We start from the raw sequence: 11351 nt of genomic DNA, 5'->3' as shown, positions 1-11351 counted from the left end.
TGATGATTCTTCTCTTTGAATAGCCGAAATCTGTGACGTGAGTGTACTCGCTTTTTGCAGAGCTCTCTAAGCTTTCGCTTTCTTCCTTCGTTCCTTGAAATTGTAAGTAAATGTCAGGCTAATTTTAAAAATTATTTATAAAAAATATTTTTATTACAAATATACAATAAAAGATCAGTATTGTTTACGAGAGTACTTGATTAGTGAATACATGCATGCAGAGTTGCATTAATGCCAATGGAAAGCCACGTGCGCTATCAATAAATATGTCGAAGCCATAATAAGGTTGCCTATCATTACCAAAAAGCCTACCTTAAAATAATCGATGAACGTAAATGAAATGCCATGACTATTAGCTACGCCTGCGCAAGCGATATTTGACATGGCACCAATCAAAGTTCCGTTACCACCCAGTGAGCAGCCCAATGCCAAAGCCCAGATTAAAGGATTTAATGGTAAATTTTGATCGCCCGATAGTGTTACAATGACTTGTAGCATAAAATCAGCTACTGGTAGATTGTCAAGAATGCATGTAAGTAGAGCTGAGAGCCACAAAATCGTGATAATGGCCACCATTAAAGCGTTCTCCTTGTCGAATGAGGATATAAATTGTCCGACACCGGTTCCAATCGATTTCATTAAAGCCAATTGTTTGAGAACATTCATTAATATGCAGAGACTACATATAAAGAGCATAGTACCCCAATCAATTCGCGAAATTACACTTTCTAATTCCTCCGGATTAATTAAAGAGAGCATTAAGAGAGCGGCAAGTATAGCAATCCAACCCACCGACGCATGTATAAGATAGGTATATAGGTGCAACGAAAACAATAACAGTACGACTATTAGCGACACGCAGCAAATGATAATGAAATCTTTTCCTTGAACTTCAAAATGATCCCGTAAATTTTGTAGTTGCTCTCTGAAATCAGATCGTGGTTGCGGCATTTTACCCAACCGTTTTAAACGTTTCTTCAATGCACGTACGCGCGCCCTGACTGTCTCATGATAATCGCGCTCATCCAGTGAAATGTCACCTACTGTAGTAGCAGCCTTATCCCAAAGTCGTATTTGACGTTTTAAACTGACTTCAGCCGTATGCGTATGTCGCATTTTATCCGAATTGATAAATTGTATCCGCAAATGAAGGTACGATTGAGCGGCCGTTAAAATCGTAGCCGGCAGCATATGCAAAATAAAGGTCGGGGGATCAATATTTCCAGAAGGTAAATACGGGCTATGCGCTATCAAATAATTGCTAAGCGAACCCATCGGCGTTAGAGTGGAGCCAATATTTGTGGCTATAGTTAAACAGATTAACACTGGTATAGGACTTAAGACCATTATCTCGGACATCCGCAAGCAAATAGGTGCAAGAAATAATATTATCATAATATTGTTATAGAAAATGGCCAAAGTTAACGAAGTTATTAGTAACACATTTAACATCGGCCAAATATGGCCGTAAGCCAATTCGTAGCCAGTCGCGGCAAGATAATCTTGAACACCTGTCTCCGCCATTACACCCATGATGACAGAAATGCCGAAAATCAACAAAATCGTATCGATGTGTACCCAAGAAAATATTGTTTCCAAATCGGGTTTCATATGTAGAGCACCCATTATACCGATACCCAGCGTGCACGCGATTAATCCTGCCAATGTTCGATGCACCAAATCGAATATCAGAAGTATGTAAATTGCCAGTAGCACTACACCCAGTATGGTGCCCAATAATTGAGTGAACAGTGTAGTTCGTATGTGTAGTTCCAGTCCTAATGACTGATTAACGTTGGTAAAAAAAACGATGTGATATTCATACAAATTAGAGTCCAAGTCAACATCTTCCATGAGTACATCGCAGGTGGACAAGTCAACGCGATCCATTTTCTCACCCCAAATAGGGTAACGTTGGGTTAAAGTAACGTTCACCTGCGAATCGGTCGACTTACTGGTCCGACTTAATGTAATACCTAAGAAAGGAGTACCATCTTCTTCAAATTGAGAAGACGTAGGATCCAATTTAAATGAACTCATTTTGAATGCGCCTGTCATGCTCAAAGCCAAATTGCGTTCATAGGAATGTGCTTCGACCTTATAATATGTCGCATCTCCCGGGGTTACTGTTAACATATATGTCTCTGTTTCTGCCTCGTGTGAACCCATTAAACAACAGGCGATCACCACCCAACAAAAAATTAAAATTGCAATTTTTATATAACGCGGAAATTTTCGCAAAATGAGAAGTTTGCGGCTCGGCGATTCGACTTCAGTTTCGACCTCAGCTGCAATCGTTTCCGCCGCTGCAGTGGGCGTAGGAGGAGCAGCACCGCCTTTCAGGCGACCTTCTGTCTCTTGAAAATTAATACGCCTCCTGGCTGCAGCCGAAGTTGGGACTGATGTTGTGCTTCCGACATCCGTAATATTTACATCGCTATACATACGTTGCTCTGCATCATGGGCAAAATTTTGCCGGCTCATCGTATTCGTTCAATATGATTAAAAAATTAAAAACTATTTTTTTCAAAACAGGAAAGAATTTCTTCGTTTTAAAATTAATTTTCTTTTCAATGCAAGCTCAATGAGAACTTTTTTTAAAAGCAAGAAAAAATATTCCCAAGTATAGAAAACTGTAAAACTATATTTTCTATAAATTATTATTTATTCATTTTTTTTTTTTTTAATTCATTTTATATTAATTGAATGTTTAAAATGCATGAACATATAAATATTGAGAAAAAGGTGTCTTGTTTGTATTGTTTCAAGAGAACTTGTTCTTAAAACAAGATGAAGCTTTCCCATTGTACAGTGCAGTGGTAGTTGTGTCTGTGGTCTGCACAATTCGTAGTTATTTAAATTTATCGATTAAGCATCGGTTTCACATACTATTTTTTATACCCACCACTGTAAGGTGGGATGGAAGGATACACCCATTTTGTTTCTTTTCCCAAAATATATGTAACACTCGAAAGGAAGCTTCACAGACCTTATAAAGTATATATATATTCTTGATCAGAGTGAAATTCTGGGTTAATTTAGCCAAGTCCCTTCGTATGTGTGTTTGTGTGGTGTGTAGTTGGCATTCTCCTGGTTGCAAAGATGAAGATATCGACTTCAAATTTGGTAGAAACATTGAAGGTTTCTGTACGCAGGTTTGTGTTAAAAATGGGCCAAATTAAACAGAGCAGAAGCGCGCAGCGGAGTGTAAACCGAACGCAACTCAGTTTTTTTTGACAGAAATTTTTGAATCTTTGCCTAATTTTGTATTTAAAATATAGCAAAATTGAGGTTAAAGATCAGTAGTTACGTTTTTCATATCCTTTGATGCTTACAAAACAATTACGATAGCTAAACAACAAAGGAAAAAGAGCACAACTTTATAGTCGGGCTCGGTCGATCATTAAATACTTTAGACCGTTTCGTCTAATAGAATTCCTCATCCGCCTTAACCAAAAAACTGGAAAGTTTTTTACATTGTTGCCATGCAGAGTCGTACTTTCACTGCCAATCCACTATCATAAGGAAAGGTAAATGTGTTTCAAGGCCTTCACGTTGTTGACTGAGTACGTATATATGTAGTATGCTCTTATCGGAAGTGGTGTAAGGCGTAATTACGCGGCATGCGTTTATAACTTTCTCTGCTCGGCACTTTGGTAAACATAGGTGTTGTTAAGTTAATAAATCTAAGATGTGAAGAAGAAATATATTCAATAAAGCAACGACAAGGAGCAGTATGAAAGTATGAAAGCCAAAATAATTATATTTAGCGACAGAGTTTAAAAAAAACGATCTGGTCGACATAAATTGAACATAAGCCAATTCCCAAGTTTCCCTTTCTTCGCACTCTTTACTTACATGTGTCTTTCTTATATCATAGATTTAAGAGAGACTGTCTCCACTGTATTACTAGCGGGCCAAAGAAGGCAGTGCTGCTTGGCATATCCCAAAGTTGCTTAAATTCTATGACCCTGCCTTAATGGCCAGACATTAAACGATTATCATGCCTGTCCTGTGTCTACAAAGCAAACATATCTCGGAGTGAGGCTGCTGTCGTTTGTTCTATAGCCACAACTCGAATGATCTGAAGGAATGATGATGTAGATTAAGGTCAACTGCCGTTGCGATTTCCGACCACGCTGTGAAAACTGTGTGAAACTGTGTACGCCAACAAACCAAGAAAGACTTATGCAACCTGATGATATCGTTCGTCGTGCATAGATTTTGAAATTTCATTAAAAGAAACCATATTTTGTTATGGATGTAGCCAGAAATGATTTGCCTTTTCTTTTTTTTTTGAACACTAATCATCTGCTCAGTGCATCAATATATATTTATTTATTTTTTTCGATTTTTTTGCACTTTTCGTTTACCTCCATAAAACCTAAAAATATCTATCGATTACTTAAGAAAATAGCCATAGAGGATAAGGTATTCAACCTGAAAAATTCCTCCTTCTTTTTAATATCCTTCTTATGACCTTAAAGAATAGTTTGGATAAATAGACTTTCTGGTGCACATCTTTTTCTCTTCGCTCTCTTAACATTAAAATCAGTAATCAGCTAAAGCCCACAAAAGAAAGTTTGACAAACGAGCGACAGATGTAAGTCTGATTTATAATGAATACTTAAACGTCAAGCTATTGCCAAACTGGATGAAGATTTGATTTCAACTATTTTTATTCATATGCTATATATAACACCGCTTGTTAATAAATTTTATCAGAGAGAACGAAATACGTAGATGTTCCCACATTTTGTTCAAAACTGAGATAAGAAGATTCTTGGGGACTTTTTATGCGTCTGTCATCAATAGCAATAGTAAGGCTGTTAATTAGCAGTCTTTTATATGCTTGCTCTTTCAGTCCCATTATTTGTATGGGCAAAGATTCTGTCAGAAGGACTTATGTGAATATGGGTTACGATGTGCCTAGAAGTGTGTATTTAGGAAAAACGACCGAAAAGCAGATATTTCTATAGCAAATATAATATATTTCCTTTTCATGTGGTGTCTTTTGAAGAATTCTAGATTCCATGTTCACCAATTGCTTTAAGTAATTTCAATGAATCGATATATATGAAGAAATTTTTTATTATTAGAAAAAGTTATGTTTGAACTAAGATTATAAAGAGAACTTACGACGACTGCGGTGACCATGGACACCACTTACTGGACTTTACGTTAAGAGTCTTATTTCGAATTACTTGGCCCAACACTTGAAATTGCATAAGCTAGGATTTAGGGCTAATTTTTAAAAATTTTATTCATTTCTCTAATTGTAATACTAATAATAAAATATAAAGAGACGTTTTGTGGAATTGAATGCAATATGTCATAGTATGTATGCCTAAGTGGACAAAATTAGGTAAAGATAAATATAATGCACTACAACATAATTTCTTTGATTGATAAAAAATTTCTTCACATATCTTGATCATTGGCGGATATGGAATTTAGAACTTTTCAATTCTTCTATGCACACGATGAAAAGATAACAAATTGTATCTGCTGCTTGGCCTTATATGCACATCGTAACTCTACTCACTTAAAAACATAACATTATGTGTGCTTCTGGTTTGCAAACTTTGGAAGGGATGCGACGTTCATATCAAGAAACTATTAACAGAATCCGTGCACAAAAAGGTCCGAAGAATCTCATGGTCTGGTAAATTTGAACAAAATGTTGCAACATCTATGCATTTCGTGATCGCTGATTTTGTAACTTTCCCAAGGTCACAAAGACGCATATGGTACATACGCGTGCATTGCACGGAAAGAAAACTTGCCTCCCCTTGATATTAGTTTCTCATAACTTTTTTAATTATTATTTGTTTATTTGCTTGATTCGTGCAATGATTCCCAGAAACTATGGGTGTTTCACGCTAAGTTCTAGTTTAAAGAATCTACGGATAATTTATTAAGAATAATAAATCTTGTGTGTAATGCGCGCATCTATAGTAATATTAAAAATTATTAGATATAGTTGTTTATAAGCGAAAGGAAAATGAATATGGAAACTCATGTTTGCGGTGTCGGATGAAAGACGCCTTCAATTGAAAGGAATAATAAACAAAATCAAAAATGCTATTAAACGAAATATGGAAATGAAATGAAAAAAATTCCTCATTATAGCAAATGTCAGTTACGAGATTAACGGAATTTGTTGTTTTCCAAACTACTAAGACATATATATCAGCTATCAATAGTAAGTTTCCACTAATTCCACTGATCGTGATCATTTTCAACAAACAAAATATAAGCCAGGAAGAGGAAATTCGTTACAGACTTTTTTCCACGTGCCTCAGCATTTAATAAAATTTAATATATTTTTTATCCATTCGCTGCTTAAATGAATGAACAAAGAACGCAATAAAAAGTTGACTAAAATATATTTAAAAATTTAAACCAATTAAATAGAGAGGGAAATAATTATCGCCAGCAATGTGATGACGATGATGATGCTTACAATATGAAGCCTCTTGTCATTTAGACGGCGAACATTTCTTTGTTAAAGTGCCTTCTCTTTTTTTTTGTTTTTTCTATGAATGTATCTTTAACTTGGCGAATATTTTCTTTTGCTGAAGTTTTAGTGAATTTTTAATTACTGTCGACTTTTCTTTTGTCTTTTGCATACTTGATAAGAAATTATTTTCTTTAGGCTTTTTTTTTACAAGCAGATGAAAATTTTCTTGATTGTTTAATGTTATTGACTCCATCGCTCACCATCAAAAGATCGGGAAAAAAGGTAATGCTGTCATACCGTTCACAAGGCATAAGTTAAAGTAGCGATCGGAGAAATTTAAAACGTTACGGATATATAAATTTATAATTTTATGCGTGTAAAAATTAATAAAAATTTAAATAAATTGCGCCGTATTGATGTTAATCACTAAAACTTACTTACGCATCATTCTTTGCTCACCATTCTCTTAGAGAATACATTATTACCCAATACCACTAGCAGCGCAGAATATATTAAGTTTGTGTGAATGTATGTAACACCCAGAAGGACTGAATCGAGACGCAGCTCTAACTATACCGATTTGATTTTAGAATCATATTCTGAATCGATGTAAGTTTATTCATACAAATTTTCATTCAAGCAAATAGCCGCCATTTTTTTACGCTAGAGCGAATGCTTTGGATTGGATCGGACAATTTTAACGACCATTTCCCATATAACCTGTAATTTTGACAAAATCGCTATAAGAAGAAAAGGTTCAAAATGCCAAAATATCTGAGTAAAGTCTCTACGAGAGAAGCTTGTAATTTTTCGAGTCCCCTTCCAAATATTCACTCCTACCGAAAGACTTTGTTTAGTAATTAGGTCCAATTTTTTAATGTTTTATAATCAAAATTGGCCTTAGTAGTAATTTGATACCATTCGACTTTATCAGATTTAAATCTCATAGGTCTACATCTTGGACTGCCTCTCGCATATAAAAACTCATGAAAAACAAACCTCTAGATGGCAACACAATGCGGTCTTTAGCACTTGAGATTAAAAGTGTGCAAAGTATAATATTAATCGACCACGTTGGTTTCTTCTTCTAGACCCCCTACTATATAAGGAATTCTATTAAGACTAGACCGTTACATAGAAACAAGATACAATTTTTAATATTTTATTACAAATATAAGTGACAAAGTGAAGGAACTACGGCGCAAGTAGTATATTTCCCGGTCGGTCTTGCTCGTCCTTAATGCTTTTACTTGTTTTTATTTTAAGTATCTTCAGATTGTCGCCTTTCAGATTGGCATTGGAGAAATTAGCTACGAGCTTTTAACTTACCTTGTTTTTATTTTAGTCTTTGCCATTTGATACGGTTTCCCTTCACGTGTCCACTTCCGCGTTTAATTGTTTCGCATTACCTCCTTGATCAGTTGCGTTATATATTCATTATATTCATGGCTACAAGTGACAAATTTTCATTAAAAATCGGAGACGGAGTATGCAATGGAACGAAGAAAAGGTTGCAACGAGATACGGAAGAGCATTACTAATGTCAAATATTTATACGCTTTCACTATCCGCATGATTGCCCGAGGGATCAAATCTCGAGTGCGCGATAATTCATTCTGGTCGTGCTCCATTCATAGAAGCGCCAGACCACCACCTCTCTCTCTTTCTCTTTCCTCGCCTATTTCCAAGAGTTACAGTTACACGTTACACAAATAGGGGATACTTACGTTCGCCACTAATACTTTACTTTTTCTTGTTAAGAAATTAAATCAATAAATCAAGGCTAAAAAAATTTTTTTTGGCAAAAGTTAAGAAATTTTATTGCTTGGAATGCGAAAGATACAAATTAATTCTTTAAAGAAAGCGGAATATATATATAAATATATTCTTAAAAAAAAAAGAACACATGTGTGAACTAGTTATTAACTTTCGCTCATATTCTCAGCAGCCGTCGTCAAAACATAGGGTTCGAAAATTTATTGCCACCATTGCTAGTTGAAGGCAAACAAGACAAACTCTAAGATGAATATTTCTAATTATAAAATGATATTCACATTTTGATATTTATTAACTGAATATTGCATAATTGAGAAAATTCTATTTTAAATACTTTCAAATGCGTGATAATTAACACAATTTCTAAAAAAAAACAATTTTCCTACAAACCATGTTATAATGCAAAGCGACAAACGTCAAAACGCATTGCAATTCAGACAGCCGAGCTGAGCAGCAGCGAGCCATAGCTTCCAAAAAAAAAGAAAAAAAAAAAAACCAAAAAAAGAAAAAAAATAATTTAAATATTATAAATAAATAAATAAAGTCAGATAGATTTCTGCGAAAGAAAACTTAATTTTTGTTTTTCTTATGTCTTGAACACATCAACGACAATCACATTATGGCGATCAGGGGCCATTGGAAAAATAAAAATAATATTTCAACATGTGTGTAGCAGGTGTACAAACTAATAATGAAGATATCTTTCAGTGTCATGCCTACATTCATATAAGTGCGAGGTATTGCTTCTAGCAAGGTACAGACGCCTATATATAAACAACTGTCCTAGAATACCGATTTATAAACATTCTTGTCGCTTATTCTCCTAAAAAAAGGATCGTTTCAGTGTATTTTTTCTGTCTCAATAATAATAATAAAAGCAACAGTACATCAGTAGTCAAAATCTCATCTCCTAAGGAAGTAGAGAACTGGTTCTCCAAAAAAATTTATGGTAATAGTAAATATTCGCAATACCGGGCGACATTTGCGATATTGAAAAATTTGAACAAGAAAGTCTGTCACCTGATATGCTTCCTATAGGCAGATAAGATTTGGACAAAAATAATCGCCCACCTTGCCTTTGTGCGAACCGAGAAGCAAGAGTATGCAGACTCCTTCGCATTCCATTTCTATTTTAATCGTCTTGAAGACCTCTCCTATACATTGACATGAAGAATAGAAGCACAGGGTTTAATACATTGATAAACAGAATGGGAGAAAAGTGTTTAGTACATTGATATACAGAATAGGAGGGTTTAATACCTTGTCCTATCTCTATCCTCCTTTCTTGATCGAAATAGATGCTTATTCGTACTATGGACCATTCCAAAGCAACTGAATATGATCAGAACTAAACATTAAAAAAGTTAACAAATAATAGACAATTGATATATAAAAAGCCAAGCGACTCGGTCAGAAGTGATGACTCACACGTGATCATGAACGTGATGATAAATGAGACGTTCGTCTAAAAAAATTGTATATATATCCATAAAACAAAACTTTCTAACAGGTGATGGTCAATAAGTCTCAAGATCATTCTGCCGTCTGTCTACCCATTGTGTTCTGTTGACGCCAAAAAAACAAAACTTAAACGAAAAATAATTGATTTTTTACTTGGTTGTACTGTAGTGTAGGTATAAACATTATTTTGAATAAATCGTTATCATTAATTTGTACACCCAAGTCTATATATATATATATATATATATTTATGTATAAGCATTCACTTGGAACGTATACACATATTTTTCGCTTCTCTGATGCTTCTGGTTAGCCCACAGACAATAAATGCGTTTGGTGGCAGTATCTGCTTATTCGTATCCGGTCATTTTTAGTTGAACAACGCATTTCATAACGTATTAAACAAAGACCCGCAGCGTAAAAAATTTTTATTAATAAAAACGATCAAAAGCCAAATATTTGGCAAAACGAAACATTGAAATTGAAGTCAAACAATATTTTTTTTTAAGATTTTGCAATCAAAATAAGTGAAATTTTTTTTATGATTTTTTTGTAAATAAAAATAAAAGTCAAGAAAAATCAAAAACAGAAATAATATAATAATATAAAGTAAGATTTTATATAAGTATTAAATTTTATAATATAAAAAAAAATTAAATTAATCTTGAAATAAAAATGGAATGGATGGACAACTCAAAAATATTAATATAAAAAAACAATAAATAAATAAATGAAATTTTATATGAAAAGAATAAGAAAATCATGTCAAAGTAAATCTAAAAAAAAAAAATTATCTTAAATAAAATCAATTTTAAAATATTTTACCATGACGTAATAAGATAACACATGTATGCATACATTCAAAAAATCCATTCGAAATTTTATGGAAAACTGTTTTCTCCATCTATGTTCATGCTGTCAGAATTTAGAAATATATAATCCAGATAAGTCCTACCCATAATTAATGCCGCCTCAGATGTAGTTTAGCTTGATCTTATGCTTATTGCTCCACACCGAGTACAGCTTATGTGGCATAGACGAGGACTTAATGTTCCTCTTTAAAGACGATAGCAACAAACAGCAGCTACATAAGAAGACCTTCTCTATAAAAGAAATACATCTTACCAAAGGCTTTTCATACCCATCACCGAAGGATGAGGGGTAAATTCATTTTGTCAAAACGTTTCCAACGCAAATTTTGAACCCATTTAAGCTTGTCCGTCTATCCCTCCGTTTGTGTAAACATTTTCCTAACCTCCAAAATGAATCTACCGACTTCAAATTTGATAGAAACATTGGAAGTTCGTGCACGCAGGTTGGTATTAAAAAGGGACCTCGCTCACAGTACTACATAAACTGAGGACGCGTATGTTTTTCCAAAGGATTAAAAAATTGATTTTTTGCTTATTACTTATAAACTGTAGCAGGTAAATGTACAAAAATTTCAAGGCATATTCTTCTATAGGCGATGCCGTAACATGTGTACAAAAATTGGCCAAGCCTACCGAATGTTATAGTGCATCTACATTTTTTTCGGTATCTTCGTAGTACACAGAAACCCAGGCGAGTTTCAAATTTGGAATGCACCCAAACATGTCCGCCTGATCGTCTGTTCACTCGGGCGGCAAAAACTTTTATTTTGAAAATAGAA

At 34.3% G+C, this 11351-nt stretch overlaps 1 protein-coding gene across 1 annotated transcript; it reads right to left on the bottom strand.

Moving 5' to 3' along the window:
- Nucleotides 1-228: 228 nt before the first annotated feature.
- Nucleotides 229-2136, bottom strand: LOC119635790 (P protein-like). The gene has a single exon (XM_038030795.1). The coding sequence runs from the start codon at nt 2134-2136 to the stop codon at nt 229-231; it is 1908 nt and encodes a 635-aa protein (XP_037886723.1).
- Nucleotides 2137-11351: the final 9215 nt, after the last annotated feature.

Source organism: Glossina fuscipes, unplaced genomic scaffold, assembly GCF_014805625.2.
Source record: "Glossina fuscipes isolate IAEA_lab_2018 unplaced genomic scaffold, Yale_Gfus_2 27, whole genome shotgun sequence".
Lineage (NCBI taxonomy): Eukaryota > Metazoa > Arthropoda > Insecta > Diptera > Glossinidae > Glossina > Glossina fuscipes.
The sequence above is the reverse complement of the archived record's forward strand: the minus strand, read 5'-3'. Positions and strand labels throughout refer to the sequence as shown.